Consider the following 16,248-nt stretch of genomic DNA (forward strand, 5'->3'; position numbering starts at 1 on the left):
TTTGTATTTTCTTCATCAATTTCCCAATACTAACCCTGTATTCAAAGCATAAGGCTTCATTTTTGCTAATTATTACCTTTTGCAATAAAAACATAATTAGGATGTCAATTTAAAATATGCTAATATTCTTCAGTGCTAGTGCTGGTGATATGTATTTGGTCTTCGAAAAATCAACCCTATTCTTTCTTAGACTATTTTATGTGTTTTGTTGTTCAAGAAGATTGATTTGAGAGGTTTGGGTTTCTCTTCCTGCTTTCTTTTCTTTTCTTCTGATAGCTAGGTTAGGTCAGAGAGGGGGAGTTGGAGGTTAATTGCTGTTCTGTTTTTATTTTGCACCCGTTCAATGAGAGACTGAGGCAGGAATGGAAAACAGAAGAACTCTCCAGACCCTTACCTTCTTCTCCATCCTCTTGGCCCCTTGCGAGGGTACAATTCATTTCTTTCGTTACAGAGAGCACGTAACACGTGAACAAGATCTGTCAAGTATGTTTCTTAGAGAGGATTATTCTGGTTGAAATAATACAACATTTGTACAGTGCTTTGGAGTTTAAAAAGCATTGTTTCAAGCTGTTATTGTCTTCAACTGGTAAATGGTCAATGGTGAGACTTCCATCCAGGCCTTCTGACTATTCTTTCTTCTGAGCTTTTACTCAGACCCAGAATTGGTTTGTCCAGGCAAAGGTCTTCCCAAGAAGAAACTTGTTGTTGGAGTTGGCTGTACCGGTTCTGCAGAAAATATGTAGGGGGCGCCATCGTCTCCAGCTGCAGTGACCTCACCTGCCCATGCCTGCCTCCTTGTCCTCTTCTCTGTCACCAGACGTCTTCTTTCTCCACAGTGGTGGAGAGCAGGGTTGGGGATGGGAGAGCAGAAAGCATGTTGGAATAGGAGAAGGAGGTGAGAGGCTTGGGTTCTCATCTCAGCTGTGCCACTTTTGCTCACAAACATCTTTTCAGGTTATTATATTATTTGCCTTCAAAATTGCATTTAATGTTTACCTGGTATTCTATGATATGCCTAAATTTGTTTTTACTGGTCTTCCTCCTTGGAAGAACATGTAAGCCGCTTCGAGTGTGTTTCACCTTTGTAAACAATGTTGTAAAGGTCATCCAGATTCCCTGATGTTTGATGCTCATGTCTGTTCTCTCCTCACAATGTGTCCTTTCTTCGCTTACAGTTAATATGCAAGGTGTCTACATTAAGAGCCCTATGTGGACGGCATACAGAAAAGCTAATGGCATTTAAAGCAATATACCCAGACATTGTGCGACTTCATTTTCCTCCGTTATACAAGGAGTTGTTCACTTCAGAATTTGAGCCAGCAATGCAAATTGATGGGTAAATGTATCACCTGAGCACTTCTCGAATGGCTGAAGTACAAAACATGAAAAACAACAACAGCAAAATTAACCGAGACACTTTATATGGCCCTGCACAGACCTGGAGCGCCAACACACTGCACATCTTTTGGTGATCGGGGTCAGGCAAAGGAGGGGAAACAATGAAAACAAATAAAAGTTGAACTTGTTTTTCTCATGCATATGATTTCCATTATGCCTACAGATATGGACCCTTTTTCTGTCTCAACTTCTTGATCGTTGACCTCTGTTTACAACTGAAGGAGGGTACTCAAGTCGGAGGATTTCCTTTTCTTGTAGCTCACTGCCCACAGACTTTCTGCAGAGTCACCAATCTGTCGGTAACAACAGAGAGCCCAGCAATAATCGGTGCCTGGTGTGCATAGCGGAGGTGGCGGCATGACTTTGCACAACTTGCTCTTTGTTTCATGAAGGAAGTTTTTATTTTTTTCACCGATTATTGCCAGTCCGCAGGATGGCACGAAAAGGGTCCATAGCACTAGCAACAATAGCATTATAATATATTACAGGGTAAATGGGCATGAAGACTATATATAGCTAAAAGAGATATTGTTTATATATTGTTTTAATTAATATAAAATGTAGTTACTGGTGTAGCTTTTCCTGTTGAATTGATAAGGCACTTTCATTTTGCACCTTTTTCTTTAAATGAAATGCTAGCGTGTTCACTGTCGTGTCGCATGTGCACCAGAAACACAAGTTTAACTGAGAAGGCTTGGAAGGTACGTCAGGAGGTATTTATGCTGCTGTTTACAAATTACTTTGAAAAGACTGGCTGGTCATATCTAGAAATCATAATGTGGATTATTACTTTTTTTTTTTTTTTTTACACTTCATTCAGAATTAGAAAAGGAACTCTCCCTACATTATACTTTGCTTTTTGGTAAGTTTAAGGATGGATGTGTTTATGCTTCATACAAAGGTGAATGATCGATTGGTGCTATGGATTTATACCATCATGCACGTTATTTTTAAAAAGCTTTTTTAAATGCCACCTCATGGAGGCAGGGGAGGGAGGGGAGGCTCATTTCTCACAATTCGGTGGTTAAATGGACTCAGTCTCAACTTGGAATTCTTATGCTTTGAGAACAAATCAGTAACCCAAATATTTATTGGAATTCAGCTTTTATTATAAGAAGGACCCAAAGATTATATCTGGAGCAAACACACACTCCGCATGGGAGGACATGAAGCATTTACTTTGTGAATGATTATGTTCTTGGTATAATCTAAGAACCCTAAGCGTGTATCTCAGAGTGAACTAGCTTTAGACTAGCTGCCTCTAGATGCTATAATTCTAGAATATTGCTCTCCATATTTCACCGGCAATGGATAGAAGGGCAAGGGAGGTATGCAACACTGAACCAGTTTCTCTTATTTAAATATTAAATATTTTAAGCATTCAAAGTGAAGTTGATGCTAGCCGCAAACATTTACTTTTGTATTTATCTTCACTAGAAAACTGTGGACTGTAATTTATTTTATTAAATATTTAGAAGATTGTTTGGCTTTTGTGTTCAGGTGAGAAATATTGAATGTTTTTGTTTCATTTCATGTTCGGGTTTTTTTTTTATTATTATTTTAATAATTCCCAGTAGGGGAAGGGAAAATGAACAGTCTGATATACAAGTGTGCATATTTTAAAAGGAAGTGCCCTTTGGAAATGTAGGCCTTTAGACGTTGATTTTAGTCAGTCCGGGTGGGATTCAAACTTCTGGTCTGACAGGAAAGACCATGTTAAAACAGAGAAGGGAACATCTTCCCGTAGCATAAAGGTGGGAGTTTCCAGGCAGCCCTTTATAGCAGAGAAAATGTCTCTCCCACCAGGGTCCTCCTGAATCTTCCCTAGGAATTGTGACTCCTGATGTCATATGGATCACAGCTCGGGCTTCCCAGAGCCCTTTACTTTGGCTTTAACTCCGACTGATTTTCTGACTTGTTTCCTGAGGGATTTGGAAAAGAGGAAGGAATTATTCACACAGAAGTGTGTATGAAGCCTAAATAACATCTTAATTTTTTTTCAAAAATATAGTAAGGGTTTAACCATAAATAGAAGACGAGAGTAATATTTACTTAAATTTCTTACAAGTATATTAAACTTTATGTAAGTGTTTATATAGAGAGGTTAACTATCAGCATATAGTATTTATATTTGGGCAAGAAGGGTTAAATCAAATTTTTAATTTAAATAAGCATAGTTTCTTTAAAGATCAATAGTATTTATACTCTGAAAAGAGTACCAAGCTTAGTTCAGTTATTTATTTGTCCATTTTTTTTTTCCTATTGTTTCTCCTGTGCGGGGGCGGGGGGGGGGGGCGGTGGGGTGGGTTTTTGTTTTTTTTTTTTTCGGTTTGACTTTTGTTTTTTGTTTTTTGTCATTCTGAGTCACTAAATTTGGGGATGGTTTTATTAAAGTATATTAACTTCTTTTTAACCAAAGCTTTCTGAATATGACCAGCCTCAGGTGCTAGCGCATTAAAGAGCAACTAAACCTAATTCCAGTGTCCATTTGTGAAGTGATAAGAGCTAACTGAACTTCTCTAAGGGTGAGAGAGAGAGCATAATGTTGAGCTTAAAAAATATTCCTTTTCCCAGAAAGGATTTTGCATGTACCAAATGCAAAAAAACGATGCTTAATCTCCGTAGTCGTCACGCCATGGTGACGTTGCTTTTAGAATAAACCAACGTACATTGACATGATGCTGCTACCAGGTCTTTCTGAAAGAAAAGCAAGGTGAGGACTTTAAGATTAAAATACATTGACAGCGTAGGGACAGAGCAGGGGAGACGTGCTCGGTGAACAGAGGGAACAACTATTATTTGGATCAAAGTTGGGATCTGAAGTCAAACAATAAATTCAGTTTAAAAAAATGAAGTATAGAAAAGGATATGAAAAACTTGGCGTTTTTATTTTCTTCTTAGAGAAACACCTGTGCGATGACACAAACTACTTGGTGATACAGAACAATGATTGTTAAGAGTTCTTATAATTAAAGTTTCCTAAACGTAAATATCCAATAGTCTTTTGAAGATTGGAATCACATCATTGTCATCCCGGCTGCTGTAATGCCTTTTATACTGTTTTTTCAGAGAGGGTACCTAAGGCTTTTTGTACAAAGCCCGAATACCTTTGGTTACAATGGTGTCAGATGGTTGCATTATATTCTGAAGAACCTGGCCTTGGTCACAATGAAAACAAAAGTGCAGATGAAAGTGCTTTTTTTGGACAGTTTGCAAATTGTGTTAAAGCTATGGATTTTTTTTTTTAAGTGTTCAGCATCCTAATTTGCGTTAAAGCTATGGATTTTTTAAAAAGTCTTCAGCATCCTAATTCACCCTTCCTAACTTAAGGAAAATATAACTTAAGACACTGCTTCTAAGTTTGGTTGTTCTTTATAGTGTGGATACCCAGATCTCTGTGAGCGTATGGGGGTGGGCTGAGGGCCAGGTGAGGAGGGAGTGTGTGTGTGTGTGTGTGTGTGGTTTTTGTGTGTATGATGTGCGTGTGTCGGACCGCTTCTAGGCTACTAAGTGTCAATGGAAAAGAAAATGTATTCAAAATACTTAAATCAAAACTAGAAGATGGGAAAAAAAAGATTTATTCTATACAAAGCCTTGTCTGGACCACTTTAGAGAGACTTCTATTTTTTTAACCCTTCTATAAATATTTGATGGCACTTGAAATATTCCTGCAATAAAATGTGATTTGTGTAAAGAAAAAAAATGATTTTGTAATGTGAAACAAAGAAAGAAAGTAATGTAATTTTCTAAAAAAAAAAATACAAACAAACAAACTTTGTATTATTTTCTTGATGGAATTTGTCTATCTGTCTTTGGAAAACTTTTTATTTCATTGAATGTGCCATAGTAGAAATATGTGTTTTTCGTTTTAGACTAAGGACTAGCTGTTTGTGTTCCGACATTCCAAAATGCAAAACAACCTAGTAGAATCTTTAATGAAAAGGTTTAAGTAGGATGTAAGCTTCTCTCACTGTTGCTTTTTTGCACATGTTCTTCATTCCTCTCTAGTGCAATATGTACATAGAGCACTTGCGGGTGTACCTTGATCCCTCAGGGAAAAAATACATATTTGTACAGTTTGGGTTTTTTGGTTTTTCGGGGTATTTTTGGTTTTTTTTTGCCTTTTGTTTTTGGCTAAGGAATGTCGATCGAATCACTTGTTATTGTTGAGGGGCAGCCAGATAATAATCCTAAAGCCACTGTTTTCAAACATTGATTGTTTAAATCATGTGTCCTTCCAGTGCTATTATTTTAAGATAATAATAATAAAAAGTTATTTTCTGACAGTTCTTTGTGCTGATTGGTGAAAAAAAGAAAGGGTAAATAAGCACCTTATGATTGACTTACTGTGAATGACAATCCATCTTGATATCAACAATAGAAGCCCTATCACTTTGGAGTTGGGGTTAAGAGTCAGAAACAATGTGCTCAGGGATCTTCTAAAACTCTTCAAACAGGGTGGCCAGTACTACTGGGACAAATTGTGTTTTTTATTATTAATAATAGTGATAATAATACTATCCCTCAAGGCACAAGTGAACTGTGTAGAACTGCGTGTGTGTGTGTGTGTGTGTGTGTGTGTGTATAAACACTTCACTATCGTCTCATTTTGTTGAGTTCAAAACATATGTGTTCTTCAGTCTCGTGTGGTTAAAAACATTGAATAACTTCCAAAGCAGTATAAAGTTATGCCAGTATGTTCACAAGATAAATAGGCAGTATTCCAACAGAGAACATCACTTCAAGTGCAGGCCTACGTACTCCATTTACCTTCCTCTAAGAATTAAAATATTCATGATAAATATATTCATAGCATTGTATATTAGAAACCTTCCAATTCTACATGGTATGCAAAAAATTGTTTAAACCAGTAATGAGACGAGAGCCCTGCCTATCAGTGCGGTGAAAGAGGTGAAAGTTTGAACACATTTTGTCAAATACCAGCTAATAACTTATTTTCATTGTGTTCTCCTCTAGAAGCAAACCCAAAAAAATCCCTTTATGTAACACAGTTCTTTTACTTCTACGCATACAGTTTTCATCTGATGAATTAGTACAAGAGCTAACATTTAAAGACAGACAAAACCCACCCAGGTAACAGCACCACGACCCAGCTTTTAGGGTTACGTTTGACGTTTTTGCAATATAGCTTCGTTCTCATGTTTCCATGTATTTTCACAAGGTCAGTGAACCTCAGTATAACTGTTGGCTTTGATTCTTCCATACCTGGAATACACATTCAGAAGAAGCTTTTACATATTTTCTTACTACCATAGCAGAGTATAATTTGGGAAAACTTTCCATGTCATTTAGATGAAAAAGAAACTTTGACCTTGTTACTTTTGTAATAAAGACTATGGAATATGGCAGAAATCTCTCTTTCTCTCTCCACCTATACACACACACACACATACACACACACACACACACACACATACACACACACACACACATACACTCACATACATATGCATATATACATACACACACACACAGGTTATTGACATTTTCACATACTGTAACGTGTGATTGCCACGTCTTACTTATAAAGATATGTACGACAGAACCCTATAAAAACAACTTTATACTGTGGACCAGATTAACAAAAATATAAATGCAACCGTAAATCTTGATCTATTGCTAATAGTCTGTGATACAAGTCTTCATTCTATCCCTAAACACTAGTATCATTAAAGAGGTTCCACCAGATTTGATTAAAGAGGCCTTCCTATTATTGTTTATTCTTAAGATATGAGAAGGCTGACGACAGTGGCTTTACAAAGCAATCGGTTTCTCTTCTGGGTCAGTTGCTTGTTTGTGTAAGTAAGATCAGTTTTGTCAGGTTCTCAGAATAATTTTTAAAGTAATCCAGAAGCCTGGCTTTATACCAAGGAAAAATCATAGGTGGAGGGATCTCCGTGTTTAACCAGACCTTCAGATCTTAGAGCAATAAACACATTCATTCAGTCATTTACTTATTTATAAATGAATGACAGAATATTCAATCCAAATAAACACAATGTTTTCTCCGCAATGCAATATAACATGGAGTCTTGTGTTAGGAAAGTGAATATGAATATTTTAAATAGTTGCCTATAGAATCCGTGTTTGCTGTTTACATTTAGTATGTCTGCCACATTTTCTTTCACTTTTGTCCTTCTCAGAACTAATGAAAGACAGCTTGCTATTAGGTTTGACACACTGCACACACCATTATGTTGTTTTCTAAGAGCAACTAAATTCTCTCTAGCGTCCCGTGTGTTTCCTTTCTCCCTCATTAGTACTTTAATGTGGATGAAACTATTTCTAGGAACTTGGTTATTATTGAACAGATTGCATATGTAAATGCAGATAATTCTTGAGCAATACAGTGAATATGATTTCACACACACACGAAAAAAATCCGTATGTACTGTACACATCTTCCTAAATCCAAAATTCTCTTATCCACAGTGGTTTGAAATCTTATACAAAACAGTGGTAAATTTTTAAACATTAGGACATTAGCTGGCTGCTTCTTTAAATGTACCTGTGTCGTCTGCCTGCTCCTTTTGTGGAGATGCGTTTTTGTATTGGATGTTTGGGCCAATGGGAGGCTTCAAGCGACAACATATTTTCCCAGTTTAAATATATTTAACATAAGACAAACCCCAGACAAGGCTTTTAATATGTATAAAGAACTGCAGTGTTAGGTGGTTTATTTGCAAACCGTTTTCAATGTTGTCCATTTTTATGGCACCTTTAACAATATTCTTGTTTCCAAAGTACAAAAAAAAAAATAGGTTAAATAATCTAGCCATAACTGAATGTCAAGCAATAAAACAAATGACTTTTGTGCATAGACTTAAAAAAATACAAATTTTAGACATCTGCATGTAAATGCAATCTCTTGTTTACTGCTTTCTTCAACTTGAGCAATTGATTCCTTATTTACTATTAACTTAAGAACTTGTAATGGCCTGTAAACATTTTCTCTCTTACTCTTCTTTCAAATTTACCTTTGACCCTGCTTTTAAGTCATAATATTTAATGTTGTTCTGCACATCTCTATACAGTTAACTTTTTGGCTTTCATTCTGTATAGATAAGAAAATGTTATATTATAAACAGCCTACTCAGTGCAAATATTTATCTGTTTATCAAATCCACAATATGCTGTATAATACTGGTTTTACTATATAATCTATTTTAGACATAGCTGTTTAGAACTAGAGTGTGCTATTTTTGTGTTTTTCTGATGTGTGGTGCTAGATAAGTTACTTTTGTGAACAAAAAAAATCCCTTTTATTCCTAGACAATACCACCTTTGGGTCTTGTTAATTTCACTGAGTATAACTATATATTTGTATATATATACATATATATATATCTACCTGTTCCCAACTGGCAGCTGTATCAGAGTGCTGGATTTGGGACGTGCTTTTCTCTTTAAATACATAATATCATGATATAAATTATTCTAGAGTGTATTTAATTAGGATAAAATTACTTCCTTAGTATGGATATTTGACATCTATAGGGTGAATTTGTTTATAAATATGGATATATGAAAACTTCTTAGCATTTACTTTATCTTTGCTACTTGGCTTTATACCGTATCTCCTGAGCTGAGAAATAATTTGCCAGGCCTTCAAGATCCTAAAGAAACACTCTAGTTTAATGGAGTAATATTTTTTTTCTTACTAAGGAATTATATTATTGGCACCTGACAGAGTTGTGTACTTAGCTCCTATTATAGATAATAGGCATTTATATAAAATATCCTTGGTGGCTTGATGGCAGAATAAACCTTTCCCCTCCTACCTGAGCCATGAGAAGCATGGAGACATCCACTGTCATGGCAGAACATGGGCCATAAGTCAAATTTGACAAAGGACATTCTGTTTCAATATGACCTCAACCAGTTCCATGAACTGAGTGAAAGACCTTCATTTTAAAAGTCTTTTAACAATGAGCTTAAACTCTTTCACCTATCCTCCCCAGACCTATTGGCGTTGTTAAAAATCAAAGTATATCAAATATCTAACTAAGGATGTAGTTAACCTTATTAAATATTGATTAGAATTGTTCTGTAATATTACTGAATTTGTAAGATCTTTAGCAAAGATTTTTGAGCAATTTATAAATATAGAGCAAATGTTTCTGTTTACTGCACTTTTTGTAATTGAAGGTGATAAATTCTCAAGCCATGGTTATTGGCTTCCATGCACTGCATATTTACCCACAATTCTAGACATTTTCCATTTTTATGGAAGAGTTGCTGTTACCTTAATTAGAAATGCAATCATGTGGTTAATGAGAGCGAATGCTAATAGTTAACCTTTTAAAGTGAATTGGCTACAGTTTAGGGAGAAATCTCTTTTACTACAAATCACGTCATTCCTTTTTGCTTCACTTGGAGATGAAACCTGTTGTTTTGGTTTTTGTTTTTTAAGCACCATTTAGTCTCCTAAACTTCCTGAGAGTAGAGATTGTATCTCTTCATGTCTACACAATGGTCAGCACATGTCAGCATCTGATAATTGTTAAATGACAAGTGTGCCCAAATTAAAATTTTTTTCCCAGGATTTTGTGTGTGTGTGTGTGTGGTAAATTTATAAAGTATGTCAAGCCTTATGGTTAACACTTTCTTCCACAACCAAGTATTAAAGCCACATTTAAAAAGACCACATGAAATGCTGATTCTAATTGTGTGTAGGTCTTGAAGATTAAGCACACAAATTTCACAAAACTCTGTGAGTAACGAACTCAGCCTTCTGTAAATATACATGCAAGTTTGGAAACAGTAATACTGTACCTATAAATATATGCTGTCTGTTTTGTGTACAGTATGTAAAAACTCCTTTTCTGCCACACTAAAAATGCAAGCCATTTATGGGAACCCTAAAATAGTATCGTACTAAAACTTTGCTAATGATCTTTATTAGAGCTTTGTCCAACTTTTCACTTACATTGGGTTTTCTTTTCAATTCACTCTTACAGTAGTCTGCTTCTTTCCAGCTGTTTGTTATTTTATTGAGTCCTCAATTTAAAAAAAAAATATTTTGATTCATTTTGTAAATACAAGCTGTAAAAAAAAAGAGAGATTTAATGTTGTCTTTTAAATACTCCGATTTTCATTCTAATATGAATGTTGTTATATTGTACTTAGAAACTGTACCTTTAATATTACATTACCTTTATTAAAAGTGCATTGAACACATCAATTTTAGATGTGCTTTATGTACTGTTATCCTATAATAAAACTTCAGCTTCTAATGGAACACTTGTCTTGTTTTTATTGTTTTTTCTCGGTTATTGGGTTGCTTGTACATAGTTTTCTGGCTCACATTTTGTCTCCCGAAAATGGGCTAGTAGAACCTTGCTACTCAAAGTGTGGTCCACAAATCAGTAGCACTGACATCACCTACAACCTTGACCTTATTAGAAATGCAGAATTCTGGACACCTTCCCAGACCTTCTAAATCAGAATCTGCATTTTTATAAGATCCCCAAGTGACTGGTTTGCATACTAAAGTTTGGGAAGTACTGATCTGTAGTACGGTCCTTTCTAAAATATAATTCATTTCCGTTTGCTGAGGGGAAAATGTATAGAAGAATCAAGCTATCCTTTGGATCAGAGAAGTCAAAGAAAGAAATTTTAACTTGTGAGATAATATCTGTTGATTGGTCATAGCCACCAGAAATGCAGAACTGAGGATTCTCAGGCTGCTTGCTGTCTCAAAGAAGGATGCCATGACTGATGAGTGGTATCTGCCCTGATATATGGGAGGGGAGAAATCCGGAATGCATGCCATACTTTGTAAAATTTGCTTTGGAAATCATTAAAATGGGAAGTCAGGAGTGATGCCAAAGACTTTAACAAATCTGACTTTACCTGAGCTGTCTTTGCCCTACCGCACCCAGCCCAACCACCTCTTGAGTGGATTTTATAGGAGTAAACTAATAGATTCACAATCAGCTAAGTATCACACTATTTTAATGATGCAAAACACCTCATCATAAATTATTTTGAAAGTAATGTCAAGGACATCCAAATTGTAAAATACCTTGAAGTCAGAATAAAGGCAACTGAGTTGGCATTTTCCTCCACATTCATACTATAATAACTAAGTGTCTCTCGCACTCAGTAAAATAAATATGTGAGCTGATCCCAAAAGTTGCTTCATGTGACAGCCCCTAATTCTGCTTTTATTTCCAACTGCCTCAGAGAAGAGGAAGAATGAGATTATGCATGTGAAATATTTGTAGATTGTCAAGTTCTATATAATTATAAATATCTACCACCTTCCAGTACCTCAGGAAATTGGGAATTAACGGAAATAGTGGAGTTCAAGTTATAAACTCTGTCACCTCCAGGCCTTTGGCCAAACCCATGCCTAAGCTTCTTCTGATAAAAACAATGGTTTACTCTCACCTCTCCATGCTGGACTAACTTGCCCAGCCTCAAGAGGGATACTGTAACTGGAGCATAAGAGGGATTTCTCACCATTCTGTATATAATGATCTCATGGGAGAAATAGAAAGGAAAACAAATGTCAGGTTAATAACGTCTTGGGGAAAAGCAAAAGCAATAATCACAGTAAGACCTGACCACAGTATGTCTTGGTTGGTATTGTTACTACTAAGCTTTGTCTCATGAGGCAAGATCAGTGTAGCCCCCCCAAAATTAGACATCCACTTTTAAAGTGCCCTTGGATCAAATGGACCAGTGCAGAGCAGGCCTTGGCTTCTCGCGACAGGTCTGTGAAAAGACCATGTGCTGAGGAGGGTAACTGCTGAGGTGCTGAGATGCAGCTGGGCATATTCATGTTCCCTTCTGAACAAGAGACTGGAGATGGGGCCCCCTACTGTTCAAAGCCATGGTCTAAAAGAGACCTTTTATCATATAAGTCACCAGAGACAAGAAGAATAAAAACATTCTTTCCTAAGAGATTTCAGGCACACGGGAGGAAGCAGGGAATTTTTGTTAAGAGAACACTCCTGGGTCCCAAAAAGAGTCTTATTAATGGATCTTCAACTTTTCTTCAGGCAAGCCTAGACTCTCAATATTGGCAGAAGCCTACTCCTAAATTAACAGGCACTCTGTAATGTCACTGTACCACTAGTTGTGAGCTGGAGAAAAGGCCCTTTTTAATTTTCTAATGTCATTTATTTCTGATGTCGGAAAGAGATGAACTAGCCTTAATACATTGACTTTGCCTCTGGATTTTTTTCTCCTCAGGAAGGGGACTATTGCCTCCAGTACAATACGGTCATGTCTCAGCAATCCACTTATTGTTTATCCACTTGATGGGCTTCTCAAACAACATTTTTAATTCCAGGATGACCTCCTCTTTTTGTGGGGGAGAAGTTGCTTCAACTATTAATTGTTCTGTGCTTAGAGAACAAAAACTAAATTTAAGATTAGCCTCACCCAAAATTGTGATAGTAACCTCCTAACAAATCTCACATCCACCTTTTCTATCACTCTTTCTTTACCCCTCCAGTAAAATACATACTGTATTCTAGAGGCAAATCTAAAGAATTGCTTGCTTATCTTACTTGAAATGATCTCTTCGGTCATCAGCCTCTCTCTGTGGGAGAGTTAGAGGCTCCCTATAAAAGACCAGCATTCAGATGAACAGTTAGTTCTGGTTTGTCTTGGTTTCTTTGCTTTAGTTCAGGGACCATGTAATACAGAACACTATGAAATTTACTTCACAAAATATCATCTTCTGAGTGGAAAAATTTTTGAGCATGTTAGTCGTTCTCCTCTGAAACAGGATAGCCTGGGCCAGAGCCTTATGCTGGTTTTCAGGAGTAATGATAATTCCCTCCCCACGTGAAAATACATTTATTGCTGAAAAGCCAGGTTTGAACAAACTACCGTTGGCAACAGTATTTCCCCTAATGGCTCTGAATCAACTCCTAGATCGAAACCTCTTTCCTAGAGAACTATTTCTGGATTCTCACTTTGAGAGGACCTTATGGACGACCGGACGTTCATGAAGCAATTCCCCGAGTGAAGTAGTTGCCACACAATAAACTCTCCATGGCTAAGTTCATCCCAGATCAGGCTGAGGAAGCTCATTAGCTGAAGGGGAGGAAAATGACTCGGTACTAATAAAAAAAATAGATGATCATGTGTATTTCTCTCTCTTGACCTGGTCCACAAGAAGAAAGACCCATCTGGAAGCAACTGTAATAACTTTACTTCACCAGGTGGTTGCCGTTTTAAGAGTTCTTTTTGAAATTTGGTTCAATGAAACATTTTGTAAACTCAAAATAAGTACCTACTGTTATAAATTCCTTTAAAATGAAATTGATTTCTCATTCAACTTCCGTGTTTGTTTTTCAGTTTAGAAAGAATGGAAAATGAAATCCTTCTTCTGCCCCAAAATCGACCAAATAAAATGGTATAATCACTTTGGAAAACAGTTTGGTATGGTCTTGAAGAGTTAAACATAAATTTATATACAGTCCAACAATTCCACTCCTTGGTTTCTCAAGAGAAATGAAAATACAAATTTCACACAGAGATTGGTAAACAAATGCCCATAACAACATTACTCATAACAGCCTAAAAGTGGAAACCATCTAATGTCTGTCAACGGTTGCACGGATAAACAAAACGGGGCATACCCATAAATGCACTACAATTCTAACAATTACTAACACCTGCTGCAACATGGATGATGTTAAAAATATTCTGCCAAGAGAAAGAATCTGTATTGCATAATTTTATTTATATGAAATGTCCAGAAAAGGCAAATCTATAGAGATGGAAAGCAGATTTGTGTTTGCCTGGGGCTGGAAGGTGGGAAGACAGATTAACTGCAAAAAGGCACAAAGGATTTTTCAGAGTAATGGAATGTTTTAAAACTTGACGGCATTGACTGACGGTTGCAAAACTCCATACATTTACTAAAAATCAGTGAATGATACAAGTAAAATGGGTGAATTTATGATACATCGATTACACGTCAACAGAGCTGTTTTAAAAGTATGCGCACAAGGTGCACACGCAGAGACACACACATATACACACACAGACACACACACTGGTTTCTCCATCACCCAGAGAGTAAAGTGCAAATTCTTTACCACAGCATGAACACTCTCTCTATCCCCCTCTCCCTTTCCAATCCAATGGTCTTCATTTCCCACGCACACAACAATGCAGTAGCTTTTCCCCTTTCCCAGAACATGCAGGGCTGTTTCACATTTCTGCACTTTTTCCCCACCTGAAAACCCATAACTCCTTCTCTACATAGAGAACCACTCATCTTTCAAGACGCAATGTAAATTAAACTTCTCTGAACTGGTACCTAAGCTGTCTCATCAGAATAAGTTCCTTCCTCGTTGTGTTCCCATAGAATCGATATATGTGTATGTGTGTATGTGTGCATGTGTTGTGTGCATGTGTGTGTGTACCATTTCTTATTTGTATTATAATCATTTGTTTTCAATGCCACCTCCACTGTGGGTTTCTGTGTTTTTTAGAAGGCAGAAAAAAAACCCTATATACTAATGACTATTTTATGTCGAACATTTACTCTTTGCAATGTACTTTTTACATGTTACTTCTCATCCTCTTAGAACCCTGTAGGTGAGATATTACTGTCTCCATTACCCAAATGAGGAAACCAAGGCTCAAAGAGGAGACAAAAGATGTGTAGGATCACACTGGCAGTAAGCAGGAAAACTGAGGTAAAACCCATATCAGCTAGACTCCAAAAACCTATGTTCTTTTCACTAAACTGCTTCTGGTTCACAAGTAGAGCATAAGGAAGAAAGGATACATAGATTCAATGTATTGTAATGGCAAGAGTAGTAAGACCTGATTCTTAGTGTCCGTTCTATCACTGATCATTTAATGTTGGAACAGTCATTTGACAACTTGGGCCTCAGTTTCTTTATCAGGAAAATAAGAAGTTGGACTAGATAATCTCCAAAGTTCCACTGGTTCTAAAAATTATGATTCTATGTGCTATCTCACAATCACCAGGAAACAAATACACCAAACCAGAGCATGCTCTTTGTTGATAAACTGTAATCTCAACACAGGTCATGTCTGGTGATGTTACCGTAACACACTACTATGCACTGATCCCAGCAGCATAAGTGCTTGAACAATTCTTGTGCTGTTTCTTAAGCAGCTGTTAAAGAGTAGGACAGGACTCTCAATTCTCTGACTGCATGCTTTATGAGATAGTATCCAACAATTAAAATTCTACACTGCCTTGATGTCCATCTCTGTCCTAGCACAGGCGGTCAACATCACTCACCTAATAAATGCTACCTGCACAGTGCCAGGCATTGCTCCAGCTGATTTGCAAGTATTCACAAGCACTGTCTCCGAACCTGCCTCTTCCCTACAACTCATTCAATACGTTGCCGGATAAACTTCCCTGAAACATAGAAACTCCCTCTGTGTCATTCCTCTGCTGATAAGCAACCTCCACCCTCCAGCCCAGCATTTCATTTCTTATACAATAAAATCAGAATCCTAAGTCTGGCTTACATGTTCTTCTGTGGCTTAGTTCCAATCTATTTTTCAAACCCTTTTCCTCTACCACTCTTTATAGTCCTTGCATTCCAGGCAAAATAAATTACCTAAGGGTCACTGTACTCAAGGAAGATTTTTAATATAATTTCTATACAGACATAGTTTTAAACAATATCATAAATCATTGTAAAATTTAGAACATACTTTCCTGCTAGCATACAGACTGGACTCTGTTCATGCAATAGGTTTACGTGGCTTCTTGTGCTGGTGTCTTTCTAGAATGCCCTTTCCCATCATCTACATATTTCAAATTCTTCAAATGAGCTGCCATGTCAAGTGCCTAATATGGTAACTGACATG

The 16,248-nt window shown here is 36.7% G+C and overlaps 1 protein-coding gene across 1 annotated transcript in view; it reads left to right on the forward strand.

The window, feature by feature from the left end:
• Positions 1-10,657, forward strand: part of LOC103676810 (nuclear receptor ROR-alpha) — a 98,074-nt gene extending 87,417 nt beyond the window's left edge. The window contains 1 exon segment of the mRNA XM_040620562.1: positions 1,176-10,657. Coding sequence (XP_040476496.1) covers positions 1,176-1,340 — 165 coding nt within the window. The 3' untranslated portion in view covers positions 1,341-10,657.
• The last annotated feature ends 5,591 nt before the right edge of the window (positions 10,658-16,248 follow it).

This window comes from Ursus maritimus, unplaced genomic scaffold, assembly GCF_017311325.1.
Source record: "Ursus maritimus isolate PB19 unplaced genomic scaffold, ASM1731132v1 scaffold_35, whole genome shotgun sequence".
Classification (NCBI taxonomy): Eukaryota; Metazoa; Chordata; class Mammalia; order Carnivora; family Ursidae; genus Ursus; species Ursus maritimus.